The sequence below is a fragment of the Stylophora pistillata genome, chromosome 7 (genome assembly GCF_964205215.1).
Source record: "Stylophora pistillata chromosome 7, jaStyPist1.2, whole genome shotgun sequence".
Lineage (NCBI taxonomy): Eukaryota > Metazoa > Cnidaria > Anthozoa > Scleractinia > Pocilloporidae > Stylophora > Stylophora pistillata.
The window spans coordinates 14,368,055-14,392,315 of NC_142525.1; the positions used below are offsets into that span (position 1 = coordinate 14,368,055).

At 38.5% G+C, this 24,261-nt stretch overlaps 1 protein-coding gene and 1 pseudogene across 1 annotated transcript in view; one reads left to right on the forward strand and one right to left on the reverse strand.

Moving 5' to 3' along the window:
- The first annotated feature begins 5,196 nt into the window (after positions 1–5,196).
- LOC111338502 (fibroblast growth factor receptor 1-A) overlaps positions 5,197–24,261 on the forward strand; it is a 39,774-nt gene continuing 20,709 nt past the window's right edge. The window contains exons 1-7 of the mRNA XM_088727702.1: positions 5,197–5,340; positions 5,562–5,957; positions 7,915–8,184; positions 10,085–10,324; positions 11,296–11,396; positions 12,047–12,105; positions 12,237–12,436. Coding sequence (XP_088583828.1) covers positions 5,283–5,340; positions 5,562–5,957; positions 7,915–8,184; positions 10,085–10,324; positions 11,296–11,396; positions 12,047–12,105; positions 12,237–12,436 — 1,324 coding nt within the window. The 5' untranslated portion in view covers positions 5,197–5,282. The remainder of the gene's footprint in view (positions 5,341–5,561; positions 5,958–7,914; positions 8,185–10,084; positions 10,325–11,295; positions 11,397–12,046; positions 12,106–12,236; positions 12,437–24,261) is intronic.
- On the reverse strand, positions 21,555–22,776 carry LOC148726755 (uncharacterized; annotated as a pseudogene).

Sequence of the window (24,261 nt, forward strand, 5' to 3'; positions counted from 1 at the left end):
GCTGGAAATACTTCAGATTCTCGACCCCTGCAAAAACCTCTCTGTACTTCTAACGGATGTCGGCATCACTTCCTTCAGTAGTTAATGAACACACATCTGGACCGACCCTTAATACGCCCAACCTCTCTGCAGTGTTCTTTCTGAGTAGAGGTCTTCCTGGACCTTTAACCACTGTGAATTCATCCACACAACTGATGCCACCAATCTCGCATACAATCTCAGACACAAATGTCCCAATCACATCAATAGGGTCTTTCTTCCCATAATCAAACAACTTTTTGCTTGATTTCTTGGATTCACACTGGACACTCTTCTTCTTCTTCTTCTTCAAAATTTCCCAGGTTGCTTGGGCGATCACATTGCATGACGCGACAGAGTCAATAAGTACCGCCGTTAACATCACTCCTCCAATCTTCAAATCTACTTCACTACCACTTGTAGGCTGACGAACTCCAACTGCAAATGCATAATAATCTTGTTGGCCAGGGGCAGAATCCTCAGATAGTTGGTAAGCTCTTCCCCGTGTATTATTCTTTCGCTCGTCATCTCTTGCGAAAGGTTTGCGTTCCTTTGTTTTTCAACAGACTGCAAAATGTCCAATCTCGCCGTATGCATTACATTTCTTGCCACGGGCAGGACAATTAGGGTCGCGTGCCATATGGTGAGTGTAATTACAGCGAAAACAGCCTCTCACTTTTGCCTCCTGAGAACCACCAGACGGTTTACCGGGCTTATACCCTCTGCCCCTACCTTGTGCTGTCCATTTTCCTTTTCTTTTGCAATGAAGTCGGCCGGAAACAGCATTTACCTGACCGGATGACTGATCCATAGCCTTGACCTGCATGTTTACCGCTTCCTGCACACGATCCAAATCTTGTAAATCTTTAAGAGTAACATTTCCTTTCTCAAGGAACTTACGGCAAAGACTGGGATCCTTGCATTTCTCAATAAGCTGATCTCTTATCGCCTCATCGACATTTTCAAACTCGCAGGAGATCGCTTTCTACCTCAACCGACAAACAAACTGATCCACCGACTCTCCTGACGCCTGCTCCATTTGCCTAAACTGATGCCTATGGAATGGAACATTCAACTGTAGTGCGAAATAAATATCCAATAACTCCATACTCACAGCGAACAGCTTCTTATCCGCACCGGTCAATAACGTGTAATAAAGCTCCTGTAAATTTAACCCTCCACTATGCAACAGCAATACAGTTTTCTGTTCATCCTTCGTAATACCTTTTGCCACCAAATACAGATTAAACGAGCGTTTTCAAAACTACCAGCGAACTGCAAGTGTATTCAGATCTTCGTTTGGATTGAATGGAGGAAGGCTAGCCACATCAAGAAGAGGAACAACCGTTGCAGCTGGCGAGGCCTGTGAACTTGAAGTTGCACTCGAACTGGTTCCACTGTTCACCATCTTTTGAGAAAATGCCAAGACCTTCCACACAAATGACTTCCAAAAATATCCCCTACCTCACAAAAGGAATTGAAACCTCGTCGCCAATGTAACGATGTCACTTGGATGGCCGCGCATAACCCAGATTAAACTATAAAACGAAACTAGTCGTTATTCATCCCCCATGACAAGCGGAAAGCATGGCCCATACAAATATCCATGATCCTTTGCAATGTCTTAGAACTTCTGCTAGGACAGCTTCCGGTAGAATAATATCAAAACATTACAGTCTCCATCGACGGATCTCTTTCAGAGCGCTTTAACCTGGAGTGTGGTGTCTCGCAAGGGTCATGTCTGGGCCCCCTGCTCTTTCTAATCTATGCATCCAAGCTATTCAGGGTGTTTGAAGATCAACTTCCATACGTGCATTGCTATGCCGACGACACACAGAGTTCCAAACCTATCAGTAACACATCCCTAGGAAGATGCAATCCATGCGATGGAATGTTGTATCGAGAAGATCAGGCGCTGGCTCCTGAGACTCCTTCTTAATAACGATGAGACTGAGTTTATTATCATAGGAACACGCCACCAACTTAACAAATTACAGGCTATGAATATTAAAGTAGGTGGTTCAGAGATAAAATCTAACCACCAAGTTAAGAACCTTGGGAGCTGGCTTGATCCAAACCTGAATATACGCCACCATATTACTAATGTATGTAAGGCGGGCTTTTTCTACTTGCATAATATTAGACGCATTAAGAAGTATTTATCGAGAGACATCTTACTCACTCTGGTACACGCATTCATCACGAGTAGGTTAGATTACTGTAATGCTTTATTGTATGGCCTTCCCAAAGAGCAAATAGCTAGGTTATAACGCGTGCAAAATGCTGCCGCCAGACTAATTATGGATATTGGGAAGTATTCTCACATTACTCCCGCACTCTATGAGTTAGATTGGTTACCAGAACTAGCGCGTATACACTTTAAAATTCTATTATTAACTTTTAAAGCCATCCATGGCCTCGCACCCGCATATATTAGCAATCTTTTAGTTATCAAACGCAAGTCCTTGTACAATCTTAGATCTAACTCAGGTATTTTATCAGAGCCACCAAGAGGTAAAATGCTGGCAACCCTGGGTAAACGTGCATTTCAGGCAGCTGCACCGCATCTATGGAATGAGCTACCATTGCAATTACGCAATATTCGATCTGTAGAAATTTTTAAAAATTCAATTAAGACTTTTCATTTTAGGCAATTCTTTCAGTAGTGGTTAAGTTATGAATTTTATATAGCCAATTTAACTGTAATATGTAATTATTTTTGAATTTGTTGAGATTTTAATATTTATAGATATCAATTGTAAAGCGCTATTGATCTATCATTGTAAGTAGCGCTACATAAGAAAGAAATTATTATTATTAAATTATTTATTAGTCTACATTGTGGCTGAAAAGCCCCTATAGGGGAGCTGCAATTAACGTATTTATTTATTTTATTTAGTTATATTATGTTATCTAATCGCGTTTGTAAAGTTCATTGTCTGCTCTGCTAAATATTCGCGGAACCTTTAAAAAAAGATTTTGAGAGTGCTATTTTGGTTTGCACTATTAACACCGTTCTCATTACGAGGAGGCATTTAAGACAAGCGTAGGGCGAGTCTTTATCAAGTTTTCTCTCAGTTTGTCCGAAGTCCATTTTCCACAGATCCACGGTAAACCGGAAATCAGTGACAGATTTCTACCACTCTGCTTGCCAGGCGAGTGATGCGAAAGTAATATGTAAACTCGTGACAAAATCCTCAGACCAACAAACAGCACAGTTTTCCTGTAATTTACATCTTTTCTTTCCTGATATGGTTGTTAGTAAATTTATTGAGGAAATATTTTCGTTTGATACAGGCTTTTCAGAAACTGTCTGATTTTGTTAACATTGATAAGTTGGCATGAAAATAGATGGGAAGTTGTGAGGCTCACGACATCCCCATTCATTTTAATCCAGAGCTTTTCCAATCACCTCTGTGTGTGATGCATAATACGAAAAGTTAAAAAAAATCAATGAACCATTTCTCGATACAGGGTAATCTTCTTCTTTGTTTCTGTTGTCCAGCATAATTTGCAATTTAGCGGTCGAATCCTTCAGCTCTAGTTTTTGAGAAATACGTGAGAGCAATAAAGGACTTTTTTTGAGTTAACATAGCCTCATCTACATACACCTAGCACCTAGGGTTGGGAGAATTCTAGAAAGAACGGGTAAAAGTTCTCAGTACTGCTCAAGAAGCTGATAACTTAGGAACTGAACAATATTTTCAAACAGACCTGCAGGTTGCTTCCTCGCTAAAAGCTTCGTTTCTCGCGACCCAGGCGATGATCAACGCTAAAATAGACACGGAAGTCTACAAGCACAACTTAACGCCCTGCTCCCAGTTGGCTTGTTAGCTCAATTGGTAGAGCGCTGCACTAGTATCGCAGAGGTCAGTGGTTCGAGTCCCGTACAGGCCTGATTTTTTTCAGGTCTGATTTTCGTTATTGCATAAATAGCGCTATCTACTGCGAAGATCGTGCATCATACGTATCTAAAACCGCAGTTCAAAATATATGCACTTCATATATTTATTCTATCTCATTTATCACTTTCACGGGTTTATTACGAATCAACTTAACGGCCTGCTCCCAGTTGGCTTGTTAGCTCAATTGATAGAGCGCTGCACTAGTAAAGCAGAGGTCAGTGGTTCGAGTCCCATACAGGCCTGATTTTTTTCAGGTCTGATTTTCGCCATTGCATAAATAGCGCTATCTACTGCGAGGATCGTGCATCATACGTATCTAATACCGCAGTTCAAAAAATGAATTTCATATATTTATTCTATCACATTTATCACTTTCACGGGTTTATTACGAATCAACTTAACGGCTTGCTCCCAGTTGGCTTGTTAGCTCAATTGGTAGAGCGCTGCACTAGTATCGCAGAGGTCAGTGGTTCGAGTCCCGTACAGGCCTGATTTTTTTCAGGTCTGATTTTCGCTATTGCATAAATAGCGCTCTCTACTGCAAGGATCGTGCATCATACGTAAGCACAACTTCCTTAAACGCCATGAAAGTTCTATATACAAAACAGAAAGTAAATTTGACAGCATCGATCCCAGAAGTCTTGGAACACATACTTAAATTGGCGACAGCGATTTTATGCGCCGATCGCGGCGATTGGCGTTAGTCGCCTGGTGTGCCCGGCTGCGATCGGCGAATCTGTACTGATCATGGCAGATATCTGCGTTTTATAAAATACGCCGATCGCGACGGTCACATTCGCCGCGATCGGTAAATAAAATCGTCAGGTGTGTGTCACCGGCTTTGCTACCGCTTCTTGCCTATTTTGATCCCTCAGCTAGGTTCTGGTCTAAGAATAATTATAACTATAAGTAATTTTATGATTCATTGCTAGCCGGAGAAACCGAGACGAGCAGGAATCAGAAATATTTCTGCTTGAGTATGCTACAAGTAAGGGCTCGTCATTTCAATCCTAATCCTTCACAAACGGAAAAATTTCCAGACATAATTTTTCTATTTCATAAGGTAATGTTATATATTTAATTGAAAGGCTTCAATAGCTACTAGGTCGTGTTTAAAACAACTTTACTTATAAATCGAGCATGTCAGTCTTTTCCATTCCGGATTTTACCTATATATTCTTAAACCAATCAGAACCTCCTTCTAAAATGCCGTCATTATTGAATAACCAATCAGTTCTCGTGATAGTTCCAGCCTAGTATATAGCTACTGGTGCGGGGTTACAGCCTTTGGTTACTTGTAGCGATGATGTACGATATGGCCTAGGTGACACATCTTTGGGCATCAAAGACATTTCTAAGATGATTCGTCATTTTAAATTTATCTTTGTATGGATTTCACTCATGCCTCAACTCACAGGTATCGCAGTTAACCTGCATTTGTGCTGATATTTTCAGTGTCTACTTTCTTCTTTCGTATCAGACCTCGGTTCATTACTATGCTAAATTAGGATTAATTTTAAATTGACAGCAGCAGATTGTTGAACCTTAAAGATTGTTAACGATATTTTAATTCAAATTGGAGGAAAGCTATTCTTGTTTCAGTGAAATCGAAAGCATGATTTATCGTTCCTCCTCCAGATAGCGGAAGTGTGACATGGAATGAACCTACCCCGGTTAAGACAACATCGAATCCAGCTGAAGTGCTCCCCCCTGGCATTGTACAGGTTTATGAAGGGTCTTCTGCCACACTGAACTGGAGCTACAGCCTGTCTTTAGGTCTAGGTATTGGTGGCTTCGTGAGATTTAGCAATGTTCGCATAGTCACCATTGTCACCATTGACTCAGATGGTTCAGCTGGTCCTGTCAGTGACAGTCTTCAGAAACGGTTCAGCGTAAGCTCAACTCTAGGAAGAATATCTCTATCCATCTCTCCAGTGACTGCTGCTGACGATAAGGCCAATGGAGAATTTAGCTGCAGTTTATTTGATGCCAATAGTGATACTTGGAAACGAGCAATTCAAGTACAAGTCCTAGGTAAGATTAAAAGTGTTGCTGACTTTTAGAGAGGCACACCTTAACTGTAACGTATTATTATCCGCGTGTCATATTTGGCTTAGTTAAAGTGTTAGAGTTTCTCAGCGCAATAAACCGACAACAATCCTTTCAACGAATTCACTTAATTAATTGGACTTAATGTTACTAATGTTGTGCATGCCACATCTCATCTCAGGGTAGTTTTCAATGGCACACTTTACTGTTGTTGTCACCTGTCCTATACAAACTATATGAGGTCCGCAAAAGGAGAAATAATCCCATGTGGAAGAAACAACGAATATATGGAGTAAGGGAAAAAACTCAAAATTAGGATTCACGTCTAGATAAAGGAGAATAAATGGATAACTCATCAGAGGATTAAGATATCGAAAATTTCCTCACAGTAATCTTATGTATTCATGATAACATTGAGGCAAAACAACATATAAACTGCTGTGTTATACAAGGAGTTTCAGCCCTGAAAAAAAGGTGCAGCAAGTTGCAAAGAGATTAGTTAATTTTCTCAGGGGTGTTTGATATTGCCAATCAAATGTTGACATGTCACTTGCCTTTTGTGCCACTCTGTCATGATGATAAATGAATGGGAAAGCCTTCACCATTCCTAATCAAATGTGTTTTGTCGAAAGTTATCAGACTTTGGCAGTTAAAGGAAAAAAAGGTGAATGATAATTTCTATTTCAACTCTCTTTTTTTTCAACTTAAAAGCAGCTTAAGCATGCCACTGCAAAACTTGGTGAATGCTGATAAAGTGTGAGCAGCGCTAATCCCTTTTGGTGAGACTATTTGTCATTCTGGGTTAAGGTCTTTACTTCTTGTGCCAGTCAGGCTTCGTTTTTGCTTGGACTTCTCTCCTTTCTACCTTTCTCTATTCACATTCTAGTTTTAAATGCAGAGAGAGAGCAAAGATCTCCACCAGCAACCGAAGTTAGCAGATGGTTATGTGATTGATATTCAAGGATAGAATGTTTTGCTAGAAGAAATCCTTTCAGAAGTCATTTATGTTGACATGCTATAATTGGCTATTCACTCTTTGAAAGGCTCAATAATTCAGTTCTAAAATGTTTTTTAAATAACTTGTGTGCATTTTAACATTTTTTGAAATTTTTTGGAAATTATTGTTAATATTATAGTAATGCATGCTTAGTTTGACACGATAAGAAAAGGGAAAAATTGCATAGGGTTAGTCAATTCCACATAGTAACAATTTTGATGTCAAGTTTTAAGCCGCTTGAACTTGGTACAGCAATGCCCTCTGATGTTTCTGGTTGTCACTGCCAGCAAGGAAATTGCTTATGAGTGTAAACCACAAGCCCTTATCCAATTCAGAGAGATTTTTTTTCTTTTCTCTTGGAATTTCTCTTGGAATTTCTCTTGGAATTTCTTCCTTTGTTTTATCTTTCTCCATTCACATTCTACTTTTATATGCAGATGTTTAGCAAAGGTCATGATATAGAACTGAAAGTAGGAGATGTTTTTTGCAATGAAATCAAGAACCGAGAGGTTTCGCTGCAAAAAAGAAATCTCAGCAGTGACTTATGTTCACAATATAACTGGCTACATTGTATTGACATTTTGCCGACCTAAAGCCCCTAAAAATTATTTCAAAAAATGTTTTTTGTTAATAGCTCCAGTGGGTCTGAATATTAATTTTCACAAAACTATTTCCTGGAAACTGTGGTTAAAATATTAATGCTCAGTTAAGGCTGAGAAAAGGATTCCAAGAAATTAGTTACCTTTTGAAGATCCACCAAATTTTTTAAGGCAGACATTTGTGCATAGTGAAGCACTCATTTCTTGTATTAATTGCACAATCATAATGTATGTGAAGTTCATTTGCATGTGGAAGGTTCACAAGGGACATTTAGAACTGTAGCAAAAAATGTACATGCCTTTCAGTTATCCTTGAAGTTTACTTGTGATTGTTTGAATGCCCCAGTTCCAACAAAGATCTCTGGATTTAACAGTAGTACAACAGTTCTTGAAGGCAACAACTTGCAGTTAACCTGCGTAGCAGTGGGTAGACCAGAACCAAACATCACCTGGACCAAAGAGGATACAGGGGACCAAGGAAATACTGATGTGTTATCTAAAGGAAAGGTGTTGACCATAACAAAGATCAGCAGGAATGATTCAGGAACATTCAGCTGTACAGCATATAATGGTTTTGGTAAAGCAGAGAGCCAAACAGTTTACGTAAAGGTTACTTGTGAGTATGCATTGAAAAAAATTTAACTATTAAGGAAATGTTAAACAGAGATGCATTTTCCATTTATCTCTTATGTTGTAATGTGTGCTGTCAATTACATGTACATGTATTGATGTTTGGCTAGGTACATCCATGCAGGGCTCCCAGTTAGATTTTTTTAAAAAATGTATTTTGGGGGACCAAAAATACATTTTTTAAAAACGTTCTGATTTCTTGTTAATAGATTAGGCCCTGTTGAGATGCCATTCCATAAACTCAGCCTGGCTTCATGTTTCATCAGGGTCTCCAAACACTTGAAAACAATAAGAGTAGCTGGCCTTTACCCTTGTGCTTTCATCAGTTTTCTGGTGTTTGGAAACCATGATGAAATGCTTGCCCATGTTTATGAAATATTACTTCTTGGTATTTATGTGATGTCCTCAAAATTAAAATATAAGGAATTATCAATCCTTTTGAGATAAAATAGTTTTTAGAAAAGCTGAAGACTTATCTTTTCACAATTTTTCAGTTTAATTGGGTGTTTTTGTCTAGTGATAAAGTAAGGTTGAATTTTCTACACTTTTGCATGACACAATATTATAATGAGAGCTGAGAATGCCGTCACTCCAAGTAAAAAAAAGTGACTTTTCTGATGAGGTTTTGTAATTTGAACAGTCCTTGTGAGAGACTCATGGAGTATTCATGGAAATGTTTACAAACCCTTATAAAACAACTACAAGCTTTTTGTAGCAAACCTCAATAAGAAATGTATTTGTTAGCTGCCATATTTTTACCCCTCATGGTGTCTCTGTACCAATCCTCATAAATTGTAGTTAAACATTTCTTCAGATTTCTTCTGCATAATACATTGCACAGACCTGAATCATTGTAAGACTGTTTGAATAGTCATCTTATTTTATCTCAGTCTGTAATTCTTGAATTTATTTGTTGAATGGTTTTGATGATGGTGATGTGAGGGTCACAGTGAAAACCAGCAATCCCTTTATAATTTTTTATAAAATAATGGAGTTACATGTACTAGTTGGTAGGAGAATGAGAAAGGCGACGATGCTGCTAGAAATATGCAGGATATACTTGGAACTGCATGGCCCTTTGTCAAGAATTTTAGTTTTCAGAAATTTCATTCTTATGTGGTGTAACTAAATAGAATTATCATGGTTTAGTATATTTGCTTGCTTCTGGTTGTGATGCATCCTGAAAATTATAAATACCATTGAAACTTTTAAGATTAAAAAGCCTCCTGAAAACATGTTCATGTTTTAATTGCTCAGAAAATAGAAGTATTCAGACGGCTTGTGTACTCTCTGAAGAATACAGACAGTGGAGCCTAAAGTCTCCTAACACAACATGAACTTAATTTCAAGAGGGGTTTACATCGACAGAAGTCAGCAAATGCCTCCCAGAACACAGTAGCTTAGGGGTTTCACTAAGCCACTGTCTGTGTTAGCAAATATGTTCAGTTGATGCTTATTTCAAAACATTAAACAATCCAGTTCAACATATATGGTAAGATCTGAACCCAAATATTTGAAATCACATCTCAATAGTTTTCTGAGTGTCAATCTTAAAAGGTTTTTTGTTTAATTCTTGAATATTATGAAAATTTAATCAGCAATAATATATTTAACATGCATCACTCTATGAATAGCCAGAAGATCATCCAGTTAACATCTAGATAATAGCAGTTTACATATAATTGGAACCACACCATAGAGCACTATTTCCAAGCCCCTGTAAATCAGCCCAACTACATAACATCAGACTAGATCAAGAATATTATTTTGTTTGTATTGTACTGGAGTGGTTGGACCCCATAGCTTTTGAAGGCAATTCCCTCAGATGCATCTTTTTGTAGATGCAGTTTGTTAATCTGATTTGTTATTTTTCAATTTGATTTCAGATCCAGCCAAGATTCTTCCCAGTAAATTTAAAGCTGAGTATATCATTGGTTTAAACCAGAGTGTAACTCTTAATTGTACAGCAGAAGGGAAACCTCCGCCTACATATGCTTGGACTCCATGTGGCTCAGGACAAGTTTGTGACAAGAGTACACTTGATCTCTTAAATGTCTGTAATGATGTCAACTATACCTGTGAAGTGGTCAATATGCATGAAAATGATTCAAAAACTGCCAATATTTGTAAGTTACATTACAGTCATGCATTATACAATCGTTATACAATCGTATATACTGTAGCTTGATACATTTACCAATGTGACATTTTTGGTTAGGTTCTTAGAGTTGAACTGGGAGTTAGCCTGTCAGGTTGCAGAAGCCCAAATCATACTTCCACTTTTTCTTGGTTGATATTTATCTGTTGTTGAATAATTGCATCTGAGTAAAATATTGATGATTCTATCACATGTAAAAATACAATGAAAGCAGTGCAGTAATTTTAACTTCAGGTGCTTTATGGGTGTGAGTATCATAAGTAGGGCAAACAGCTATAACTCCAGGGTTTCTGAGAGGGTACAAAGACTATAATTGTGTTGGATTTTTATTTTGGGGGATTACACTGTAGAATGTTGTTTTCTTTCATCTTCTATTCATTGTATGCTGAGAAGCTTTTTTTACATCAGTTTCACAATGCTTTCAAAAGCTAGAGAAGGGGAATGACATCTAGTTACCTCTCGATATTAACCTGATGATCTACTAGTAGTCTGTAAGTAGAAGGTCAGTCTAATGGGAGTGACTGTGTTACCCCAAATTATTTCACTTGAATTAAAGAAATTTTTTGAAACTTTTTTCTGACTGTCACTCTTGTTAATGCTGAAGAGAAAAGGCCAATTAATGGAGTATGTGTATTTGATTAACAATATCATGAATTGTCGTCTGGTAAACAATTACTACATTCCACCAATGGAAATAATGATTAGGAGTTAACTAGTGCCCAGGATCACGTAAGCTATGGTAAAAATACTAGTTCTTCTTACAACAAGTGGTATACAGAAAGCAACAGACTCCAGAATTGTCTGGTAAAAATTAATAAGGTGAAATAACCTCAGAAATGGCCTAAAGTTTTCCAGAAATCCTGTTTTGCTAAAGGAATACTGGTATCAATAAAAATTTTTGGTAAATCTTTTAGTAATGATTTTTCTCGTACTTTTCAGACATTGGAGGAGATGTGATTAACACAACAATTACCCTCAAAAGTGAACCTTGTAAAGATGGACTAAACAAATCGTCAGTAGAAGAGGCATTTAAAAAAGAGGTAAATAATGTGCATCTAAGATTATTGCCTACAAAGCTACAGTATTCATAAAATATCTACTGGATGTCTAAAAGTTTGTGCCTGTGTTGAACTTCACTTGATCTGTTAAGTTTTGTATTATAATTGTTCTGATTTTTGATTACTCCAGGGTCAGAGAGTGATGTGCTGGTTGTGTAATGATGAAAAGGAAATTCAGCTATTAGAGAGAATGTGTGTTAATGTTAAATATACAGTGTTTCTAAAATTTCTAGGTTGCACTCAGTCTGTCAGAGTTCTTTAAAATCTTGAGCTTAAAATGCTCTTCACAACCTCCATGATTATTCGTTTTTTGCTCTTGCTCTGTATTTAGGGAAATAATTGGTTTGGTGCTCTTTTGCCAAAAAATATGAAGAAGGTAACAAGAAGAAGAATTAACATTCATCCATTGAAGAGGCATCTTTGAAGAGATGGACTCACTAAGTTGCTCATAGACTCAGTTGATTCTGAGCTGATTCTCAGCAAAACAGCCATGTTCATTTTAATTAATTAGTATATAATAATTATTGTGTGTCTTTGTTGTTTGTTCTTATGTATGTCTACAATACAGGTACACAGGTGTGGTACATTTATGCTGAGATTTTTTGACAAATGATTGAAATTTTTACTTGCAGCTTAAAAATGTTTTTGCTGATAAACATGGTTATGAAGGAATGCAGTCAATAAGTGTGGGGTATGTAAATTATTAAGATGATTACCAGTTCCTCACATTTCTATATTTTGAATTTAAATTTTTTTTATTTCCTCTTGTTTTCTGTTTTCCTGTTCATGTCATTCTAACCCTTGGTTGTTGTCTCTCCCAAGGTGTGAAATTAAAACTGTTGACCTTGCACTGAAATTCAACTCCACTGCAAAGGAAAAAAATGTGATCACAACACTTATAAATGCTACAGTTAAGCAAGGTAACAAACTGGGAGAGTTCAGTGTGTCTGGTATAAAACGGAAAACATGTTCAACAAATGTACCAGTAACATCTCCACCACCAACTGACAGCTCCTCTGAAGGTAAGTCTTCATAACACTTTCTATGATAGTTTCCTATGATGCCTTTGCCCTCTACTTGGTTAAAAGCATGTTTTTTGATGCGAAATATGTTTTTGAAAGTTGCTGTAGTTAATACAGAATTGTTACTGTCAGTAGTGGGTCTTAACACAGATCTGAAAGCTTGGTATATGATAATATTGATAACAATGAAGACAACAAGTAATAATATTACAGTGAAACTTGAGTTTTGCGACCACCCCAAACGTCACGCAAAAGTGGTCGTTAATGACAGGTGGTCGTTTAAGCAGGTTTGTGAGTGACGTCATCAACTTGAAATTTTTTTCCGGCATCCACGATACATTTATATTTAAATTTGAATATACAGGTACAGATAACTTAGTCATACAAAACACAACAAATCAATCATTTTTGATTAATGCTTTTTATTGCAACCACTAGGATTATAATCATACAACGCGTGATCTATCGTAATGGCAGAAAAAAATTTGTAACTTTGGACTGTTTTGCATGCTTGTCAAATTTTACTTGCTCTATCGCGCTTTTAATGTTTAACAAAGCGTCTACAACTTCAGGCTTCAAGTTATTTTTGAAGCCGAATTGTTTCAGTTCACGAACCATTCTAGCTGCTTCCTTGACCGTGATCTCAGGAGATTGGTCTTCTTCTGAAGTTTCGCTTTCTTGTTCTTCATCTTCATCAGCATCTGATTCAAACCCATTCTTGGCTTGTTCGATCAAACGCGTTTCCCAATTTGGATCAGTTACTCCATCACAACTTGTCAACAAAGCATCATCCTGATTGGCATATTCTTCTAAGGTAATGCCATTTAACAAGGGTAGAATTTCCTCAGCAGTAACGACATCTTGACTATCGCCTTCGCTCTCGGCAACCTCGTCTACACTAGTTTCCTAAAATCATACGCATGGAAAGTTTAAAATGTGCTTCATATATGTTACTTGGGGTACATATACGGATTTATCGTTCTCAATCACCTACGAAATAGTCAAAGGCAGTAAATAGTCATGAATTATAAACTGATAATGTGTGCAGAAAACTGCCTGAAACGTGCTTCGCGAACTGTAAGCGACAGTTATTTACGCAAACCATATGCTAACCAGAGTGCTTGCGAGTACAATGCCAGGACCCCGTTTCAATACACGATGATTGTCAATTTTAGAGACTGATTCTTGAATTTCCAGCGGTAGAAAAAAGTGATCGTATCATAAGAATGTTCATCACAATCCGAGCATTAATAGCGAACGTTTTACTCGAGATGTTGTGCGAAGAGAAAGTGTATGCGTGCCCCTCTCTTTTCCTTCCTATATACAATGTAACTAAATTTAATTGAAGTAATTTTGTATTTAGTTTTATTACACGACTCGGGCAGTCAGAGGGCAAATAACTAAAATCAACCAATCAAAATGCTCTGTTGCCGGTCCGATATTCTCTAAGTATTGGACCGGGCACTGTCCCGAATGGTCCCGAATGATACCGCTCTTGTGTCCCTCTGAACTTCAGTCGTATAATAAATCTCTTATTAACCAAGCTTGCTTGGGGCCGTACTGGAAGAATATTGGCCCTCGGTCTTTTTTGTACGGACCTCGCTGCGCTCGGTCCTTACTGTCAAGACCTCGGGCCGATATTCTCCCAGTACGGCCCTCGTGCTTGGTTAATAAGATATATTTCTTTCATTGGAAATTTTTATAATTATCTTTTTCTCGCATTTATCTTTTTCTGCTAAGGTTTGGAGAAATAAATAGATTAGATTAAAAAAAAATAAAAAAAGTGGCTCCATGAGTTGGTGAGACGAACATTTCCTGTTGTCTGAACACATCGAGTAGAAAGCATGAAAAGTAGGGCTAAAATCAATTTTAATAATGATAAAGAACAGTTCTGTCTTTTCGCAGTTGAAGTAAATCCATGAAACCCGTGCGTCTGTTTCACATCACACCTTTGCGGTTCCTTATTTAGTTCTCAGATGTTTGACAGGTTCTCACCAGGAGGTGTGCGCACTCTGATTGCGCTGCATCATGATCGTAAAACAAAAAGTGAGTCATTTGCATCCTGACGCATTCGAGTAAAATTCTTTGGTGGTGATGAGGTAGCGTGAATATACTTGGATAGTAATGGGGATTCACTGTCTGTTGCCGCTCTTTCGAAAGTTAAAAATTTTGACGGGCCTGCGCGACTCCTGTCATTCGTCTATGACGAATTTGTTCGTAGGAGACAACTGACGTGATTAAGACAGATTCGAAACTGCAATCTGCCAAAGAATCTCGACACGAATGGCAACAGTTATATTACACTCACAGCCGACGGCGGAATGAATAATATCAAAGTTAGAAATTATTTCCTAGATGCAAGTTATTTAACAAGGACTCGACCTTTGACATGCAAACGCATAATAAAGAGACAGAGACTTGCTAATACACTGTACATGAACTTTTTCTACCAAGCGAAAATAAAAGGAGAAGCCCCACTGCTCCTAAGAACAAATTTGTCTCGCTCCACACGCGCGCGCACAGAAGAAAATATTTAACCTTTTGTAACAAGAATCAAAGTGGCCATGCAAATCTTTGAAGGGCCCCAAACTACGACTTCAACGAATTTGACCTCCTCAAAAACCAGTCTCAAATTGCATGCTAAAAAAACAGTGCTGGCGTTTCTCCTTGAGAATGATAGAACACGCAACAAATGCTTACAAAAAATACTTCTCCACATTCACAATAATTATATCGAGTTACATTACCCATAGTGAAAGGAAGAGAAACAGCTTAACTTTTGTGAAATGTTCAGTCAAAATCTGCCGATTTCTGTTGCTTTTACCGCCATTTTGAAAATAACACTACCACAATGCAACGCAATTGGAGGGCACACGCCGCTTGGGTTCTCACTTGACAACATCGTCAAAATCAAATTACTGCATCAGAGTTATTTGAAATCATGAACTTCGCTAACTCAACCTCAGTGTATTTCAAATTTCGAAAGGGCATTACATGATTTCTTATGGTAAAACCACGCATCTTGAACTGTGCGGAATTTTTTTAAATAAACAAAGTAAACCCTGCGGTAGTTAGTGGAAGAGTAAATGTGACCTTCCATAGGACTTTGATGCTAAAGGTGATAGCACGCTCACAACACGCTTCCACTTTAGAACAAAGGAAATCAGTTTTAGCACGCTTAAAGTGTGTCCAAAAGCACACTTCATTACCAAAATCTTTTGTTTCATAGAACACAGTAAAAACAAATAAAGCGTGACCTGTCGAACAAGGTAGCGTGAGCAGTTGAACATAGAAGCGTGTTAACCTTCGAAAACAAAAGCTACCGTGCGAGAAGACACAACACACTTAGCGTGCGAGACGACACAACACACTTAGCGTGCGAGATTGCACGTAACAATTAGGTTAGTGTGTCCACCGTGTAATAATAATAATAATAAAATCTTTATTACCGTGTCAATGTATTTAGCTCATAGAGCTAATTGGGGACACCTACTTTTACTTAATTAATAAAAAAAACTATGTACAGTATCATAATAAGTAACAATACAGCCGATAAACTATGCATTAAAATTTTAAAATATTTAGAAATATCAACAGTGTTCAGATAACATAAAAATACTTGTACCATGCAGATAATTAAAAAAAAAAAAAAAAAAAAAAAAAAAAAAATCACGTGCTGCAAAGATTGCAGCAGTTGCCACTGTCTTCCACTAGGCTGACCAGGTCAACTCTACGGATTCTAGTTTTAAAGATACTAAGGCTTGGTAGTTCACGCATACCATTTTCTAATTTGGACCAAATATATGGTCCTTGATACCTTAGTGTGTGTTTACCATAGCGTATAGTGTTAAATCGTGGTATTTCAAAGTCACTATTCCTAAGGTTATAACGAGTACCCTTTCGAGTAAATATCTCAGATATGTAGCTGGGTACTAGATCGTTCTTTACTTTATACATTAGTGTTGCTATGTCCTGTAAGCGTCTATTATGAAGCGTAGGTAACTTAGCACGCTTAAGAAGTTCCTCATATGTCTCTGTTGTTGTTTTGAAGACCGCACGCAGGGCTCGCTCTTGGATGCGTTCGATTTTGCGCCCATCTGAAGATTTACAAAAGTTCCAGACTAAATGACAGTATGTTAAATGTGGCATTATAGCTGTTTTATACAGTATGAGCTTAGCTTGGCATGGTATTAGGTGTCAAAAGAACTTTAAAAAACCACTGGCTGAAGTGGTTAAAATGAATATCGATGCATAGTCACTTACTATTCTTGAATGAGCCTATTAACGAATAATAGTGGATTCTGCTTGTTGTCAAGCATAAGCTTATTTATTTCATTTCAACCTTCTGACATACACCATCGATCGTTGTTTTTCGAGCATAAAAGACGATGAGACTCAGCTTCAAAGTCAACGTAACTCATTGGTTTTCGCAGTTCCTTCGTAGAAGTAGTCTTTAGTCGGATTTATAGTTTCCGACAGTGTACTTTGCTGTTATCGATCTTTTTCTCGGTCATGAACATCGACCATTTCAAGTCTTGTGTATTGTGTTGTAGATATATTTTCTCGGACAAACGCAAAACAAATCTCGCGTGGTAAAGTTTGGGAAATATTTTTGAGCGGGTGAATAGCACGATGACTAAAAGTGTTGTTTGGTCAAAGTAAACACAAGCACGCCATGCCAGGCGCCAGCTTTGTCAAATTTCAGTTCCAGTGTTCGCGCAGATTTTACTCTAATGAATTTGAATGGTAATTTGAAACCTAAGAAAACGCTGGTGCAAGCGAAAGTCACAAGTATTTATATAAACAGACTATGCGCTTCTACAAATTTTCTGTTGTCTTTGTAGTTTCGCTCGCTAAATTAAGATTAAGCTTTTCCAAACTCTCAGCCTTCATTTCCAAGTATTCCACCGCGCTAAAATATCACAGAAAGTTTGGGGTGTCTTAGGGCTGGGAATAAACATAAGCCGCGTTTGGTTTCGCGAGCATTCCATAGTAAAAAAAAACATTCCTTGCTAGATTCTTGCTGGTTTTAAGAGGGGGGCTGTTGTCTGACTTGAATCTCGTTCGTGTCTGGCCATAAATTTTCGAACGGGAGGGCTGGAATATGGCCCGATCAGACGCGCTCGGCGGCACAGATGTGTCGCTCTGTTCTTGCTCAATTTTCGTTTGTTTGTCTTGCTCGTGTCAGCTGAATCATCGCCATGACTTATCATGTTTGATTCTCATTGATTAGCATATTTTTTATGGCTGGTGTCTCGCCGAGAAGTTTTGTACGAGGCGCGCCATCAATCCCACACTAAGCGTGCTATCGATCGCACAGCTATATAAGCGTGCTACCGATCGCACACTAAGAGAAACAAAAGATTTAGCGCGTTAAAAAATCCGCGTTGTAGGACACAGTAAGCGTGTTGTGTCAGCGTGTTGTAAGCGTGCTATCACCTTTAGCTTTAAAGTCCTATGGAGGGTGACAAATGCTAAAAACCTACTTACGCCGTCGATCCTCTATTTTTGAGAACTTTCCAGCCAAGATAGAATCCTTAATATGGTCTCTCTTCTCTTAACACCACGACTGTATTAAACTTTCCATACGATAGGACAAGAAGTTATTTGGAGAGTACAAACTTTCTGAAATATTATTTGAGCAATGAACCAACACGAAGGTTAAAACGACGAATGCCAAAATTTTTACCACAAAGTGGTATCTTGTTTTTTCCATTGTCCAAACTGAACTGAGTTATAAACTGAAGCTAGCAGGAAACAACCATGGATAAAATTTTTTTCAATTTTTTTTGCGCCCTAGCGTGAGAGAAAACCAGATAAGGCTCAAGTGGCTCCGTCCTTGGATCCTTTGTAGGTTGCTGTCTCTTTCTTGTTGACCTTCTTTTAGCCTGTTCTCTGGAACTCTTAGCATTTTCCTCTCTCGTTGGTCTTGCTAGATATTCGCCCTATTACCATAACCTCTTGTTATCTTTTGCTCTTCTCTCGCCATGTTTTGCCTATTTTCGAGGCCTTTCCAACCTTCTTTCGTGTTGTTCTTGACTCGCTCTACATCCTCTACTTCTTGCTTTCTTTGGTCACTTTCAATCTTTTTCCAGCCTATTTTCACTCAAAACCCTTTTCCACCAACTTGAATTAAAGTAATTCTCTCCGGTTGACAATGCTTTTGCTCTGAGGCTGGTGTGTTGGAAGTTTATGAGGAATAACAAAACGCCAAGAATAACTGTTTAACGACAAACTCACCAGTATGATATCCCGTTCTAAATTCGGGTTGCTAATTCTTTGCCTGCGCAGCCTCACATCTTCTATCCCACGTGAAGCCCTCGTCTAATGCCTAATCGGGTGCCTGTAGTACGCTGCACCAAAGTTCGGCACTCGAGTAGGCACACTTCATCAGTTTCTACGGTGTTTACAGGCGTGCACAAATGGGACTTTAAGTTACGCATGCATTTGCGTGTGCACATTACCGTCTTCCTCTCCCTCTCCCTTCCAATTGCATAATGGCTAAAGTCGTGTACTCAATGCATTTGGCTGCGCATGCTTCAAGTCGCACCTTGATCATATGGATGTATGGTGGCTCGTCGAACCAAATGGTTTTGGCTTGATGAGGTACTAATATTTCTTATTAGTATAGGGCTATGCTGCACGTACTACTCCGCTATAATTATAGTACTCTCCATTCTACTAGGGTAACCTAGATTTACACGAAGTAACTTTCATTGAGGCCCTGAAATGAAAACAAATGGGAATTAAAATTGTAGATACATCTGGTTTACACGGAATATTTGAATCTGGCTTTAACGAATGTCTGCGATTGAGATCAAGTCAGAGTTAAAAACCCGAATTGATAAGAGTCAGACCAGTTAGTTACATACATGAGCAAAGTATCGACAGGGACTTGAACTCAGGGTAAATCCAGTGGGTGGCAATTTGGATTTATGAACCTGGGACCACAAGGTTATAGGACCAGCACTCTAACCACTTGGCTACACAAATCCCACAAAACATTCATGATTTTAGACCAAGATTGGTCAATGGCAGTAAATGTATACCTGCCCCATTTTAGACGAAAGAGCAAATGCAAAATTTTTGTTGTTAATAAAGGAAACTGTCTGGTGTTGAAGAGTACATATATGTGAAGTTGGTAGACAATGTGGTTGGAGATCATAAAGTGTAGATTACAATGATATGAACGAAACAAGCTTGAGTGATGTTCAAACTCAAATTCTGTCAACAAGCTATTGGGAAGCGTCACAGTATCAAGTGAAAACAAAAAAATAATGGTGTCAGGATCAGAATTATTCTGTACCACTGTAGCAGGAACTTCAGCTAATTCTGTACCTACACTAGGAAACTGGTCAGATTGGTTGGATGTTTCTACTTTGGGCATCACAGAAATCTCTTGGGACAAAGGAGTGGGATTGCACTCTACAATTTCTCTTTGAATGTTCTTCTTTCTAGCATTCTGTTCGCTTGCATCATCAGGTATTGAATGATTTGCATGCGCAAATGTACTGTTATTACCTGGGACTCTAACGAGATAAGTCTTGGGGTCCTTAATGGCGACAATTATACCCAGTATCCTTTTCTCCTTTCCCCCTCTGACATTTTTAACCCTGACTGGCTGATGTAGATCAAAGGTTCGCAACTTTGGATGAGCACCCTCTTTGATACTGCTTGCCTGCTTTCTACACGGCTTTTTAAACTTGGCTTGACCAAGGACAGAATTGTCCAGGGCTTTCTTTTTAGAAACAACTCTGCTGGGGTCTTATCTGTTATGGAATGTGGAGTATTCCTGTATCGGAATAGAATATCAGCCACTCTATGTTGCACGGACCTTGCATTGCCATAAGCTTTATACATACCTGTGAATGTCCGCTCATGTCTCCGCCAATCCATTGCTAGCTGGGTGGTAGGGAGGAACTAGGGTGAGTTTTATTCTGTTCATTTTTAAAAATGTCTGGTACTCCTCAGACACAAACTGCGGACCATTATCACGAACCACTTTATGAGGTAATCTGTATCTAGCAAATATGGCTCTAAGGACATCGATACTTGCAGTAGCGGTGGTCATGGGAAAGACTTTCAACCATTTTGAGTGACTATCAACAATGATAAGAAATTGTTAACCCTTTGCTTCAGCAAAGTCTACATGGATTCTTTGCCAGGGCTCAGTAGCCTAAGACCAGAACAGCAGAGGAACTGATTTAGGAGTGCGTTGGGTATTGACACAGTTTTCACAAAATCTGACTGTCTTCGATGTCCTGGTCAATACCAGGCCATCAGACAAATGATCTGGCAAGTGCCTACCTATGACACTTTCTAGGATGGCCCTCATGCAACTCATCTAACTGATGGCCTTGTAGTTTGAGAGGAATAACCACACGCCTGCCCCACAACAAACAGTCGTCTTGTAAGGAAAAATCCTCCCTACAATTCCAATAAGGTTTTATCTCGGAATCAGGACAATAATTTGGCTAACTGAGGAGGTGTACTCGTACACTTTACCAAGTTCCTTGTCTTTCTTAGTAAGGTCAGCAATTTCCACAGCAGTTACAGGTAAGCTACTGATGGCTGTAGCAAACACATAGTGTTCATCGGGGTCAGGATCCTCTTGATCTCTGGTCTGAACAGGGAATCTGCTGAAGAAATCTGCATTTGTATTGTCTGCATACCTTTTATAGACAATGTAATAATTATACCCAGACAAAAGCACAGCCCATCTTTGTAACCTCACAGGTGCTAGGGGAGGAATGGCAAATTTAGGACCAAATATACGTGTCAGAGGTTGATGGTCATTGAAAAGGGTAAATTTTCTGCCATAAAGGTAAAGATTGAAGCTTTTGATCTCAAAAACTATGCCTAACCCTTCCTTTTTCTATTTGGGTATAATTTCTTTCTACCATACTGAGGGTACTGGATGCATATTCAATGGGTTTTTCAAACCCATCCTCCAGTCTATGACTCAAAACTGTTCCAATGCCATGTGGGCCAGCATCAACACTCGTATAAAGGGTTTACAGGGATCATAGTGGATCATCATTTTCAGTCATTACAGCTATAAACTGTTTTATAGCATCTGCCTCATGTGCTTTACCCTACTTAATAGCGTCCACATTACTAATATCAATTCCATGTACTATTTTATTGACAAGGGGAGTGTACTTAGGTCTAACTTTTTTTCTGTTATTTATTATTGACTTTGTCTTTGTCGTCACCTCATGTGCAATGGATACTGTGATGCGGCAAAGTCTTTACTGCTTCCATTCGTTACTGCACCCTTGGCCTCTTGTGTCTTCTATTTTGTTTTTCTGTGCAATAGTTAATTGGATATACTCAATAAATTCTTTTGCTGGTTCATCTGTGAAGTTCTCGGTATTGTTTTTCAAAGAGAGGAATTCACCAGCCGCATCCCTTAAACTTGGTGGTAGCTCTTCAGTAACAGATGCATCTAATGAGTAAAGAACACAGACATTTGGATTGTTAGCCTTAATTTTCTGATACAAAAAAGATACTTGATCATTGGTTATTTGTCTCTGTTCAGGATGCCTTGGATCAAACTCCCTTTTGGCTTGAGAATTAATGGGTGTTCTAGTCTTCTTGTCTTCTTTCTGTTTACTGTCATTCCGAATAAATAGGTCACATATTCGTCTAGGCTCTACTTGCTTATGTGTTCCTCGGTTCCAGCCTTCAGGTAAAGTAGTACATGCAGGGTTTGAATATCCTTTCTTGTATGCAAAATTGATTTTATACAAAACAGCAAGAATGTGGTTGCAGTTCAGGCTTGTCCCAGCTACACATGTACACCAAGTACTCAAAATGGAGTTGTTATCAAACAAAATCCAACATTTGTGGGTTTGATCACGTATTTTAGTGGACGGAGTCACGTCACCTTTAATGAAAATCTTGTTCCGCTGGTCAGGGAAGCAATAAGAATACAAACATCCAACAAATCCACTTTCAAGTAGCTATATGCTCTCTCATCTTTGTACCTGCCGATATATTCAGTCTCGACTGTTTTGTTTTTTAGGATGAATGAAAAAACCTTTCCTTCATCCTAATCGGGCCACGTCTGAACATTTTCCTCCCATTTACCAGCTGAGATAGTGTTTGGGTCCTGAGCCTCAAATTTTAGAAGCCGACGTTGTTATTCTTTCTTTAGGTCTTCGGATGTTTTTTCTTGTGTGAATTTGATCGGCACATTCAACTTGTAAGCACCAAAGGCTCGAGCAACGAGTTCAGCTTTACAACCTGGCTGAAAACCCTCGAAGCCCTAAATAATCTTGAAGAGAGCTTAATGTTATTCTGAGAAAATCCTCAAACCGATATTTTTCATCTTCCATTGCAATTGATAATAAAAGAGAAAACTTCTGTCAAAGAAAATCGTGGTCAAAGTTGGCAGATTTATTATGATAAGATAGCTTTGCCCTACTTAGTGCCAGTGCCTCCGAGAATTCTAGCCCTACTTTCAAGATGGCATCGGCTACCGTGAAACCTACTATTGCATTAAAAAATTGAGGATAACTTCAAATGCCATTTTTCTGCATGTTATGGCTTCTTTACAGTGTTTACTTTTAAGAAAAAAAGAAACTGGCTAAGCGTTATAGGCACTTTAAGCTGGGCAGCCACCCTATTTTCTCCAGATTCATGGCAGGTTTATACAAAATCAAACCTGCATTACCCAGATATGTAACAACTTGGGACCCTCAACAAGTACTAGCTTATCTAAAAGATTTCCCCTATGTTCTAATTCGTTCAAAAAAATAATTATAACAAATACGGAAAAAATAACGCGAGTCTGACGCGAAAAAAATTACACACCAAAAATGATTGCAAGGCAATTTAAAAAATAGAAGTTTTACTATGAAAATAAAATAAACCGGGTCAAAATTTATTTTAATAACTGCAAAATTAGTTGTACTTGTAGTAGTTTCAAATTAAGGGAATTTTGCGCAGAACGGGCCTCCATAGGTTTGTCCAAAGTCCGCTTTCCGTAGATCTACAGTAAACCGGAAATCAGAGACAGATTTCTGCCCCCTTGCTTGCCAGGCGAGTGTTGCGGCAACTTTTTTTTTTCATAATGTTGCAAACTTGTGACAAAATCCTCAGACCAATTACAGTGAAACGAACTCAACCGGGGCCACCCAACGTTTTTTAGCCAATCACAAGACAAGTTCAGAACAAAAGAATTGGAGTTCGTTCATCAGTGGTCCAGTCACAATAAGGGTCAAATTTAATTGTTCGTTTGACTGGATCAGATGTGAAGATATGGGAAAGCAAAAAAATAGAATATTTTTCATTTCGATTATGGTAAAGGCGAATAAATATTTACCGAATGGCGGCCGGTAATATTGAAGACTAAACTGACTAAGGTGAAATTACCAAATTGCGGCCGACTCACTTCATATAATATATTTGCCAAAACACGGCCTGGAATGCTGAAGACGAGAGCGTATGTAATTAACTGAATGTTGCGGCCGCGACTTTTGCACACGAAACGGGCTCGACGTAAATAAATTTATCAAATTACGGCCGGCTAAACCTTTTAAAATATATTTTCCTATAATAACTGCCTGGAATGCAATGACGAAGGCGAAACGGACTCAATGTAAGTATGTTTACCCAATTATGGCCGGGAATTTTCAAGACGAAACCGGCTCAACATAAGTATATTTTCAAAATGTTACTGAAAAACGGCCGTTCTACAGTTTTACCGGGAATTTTAGTAACCAATCACAAGGACAAAGAAAATTTCAAATTTGGTTTTTGCATGTATTACCGGCGGTTGATTCCGTTTGCGTTGAAGTTTGAAAGTCGGGAAGTGTTTC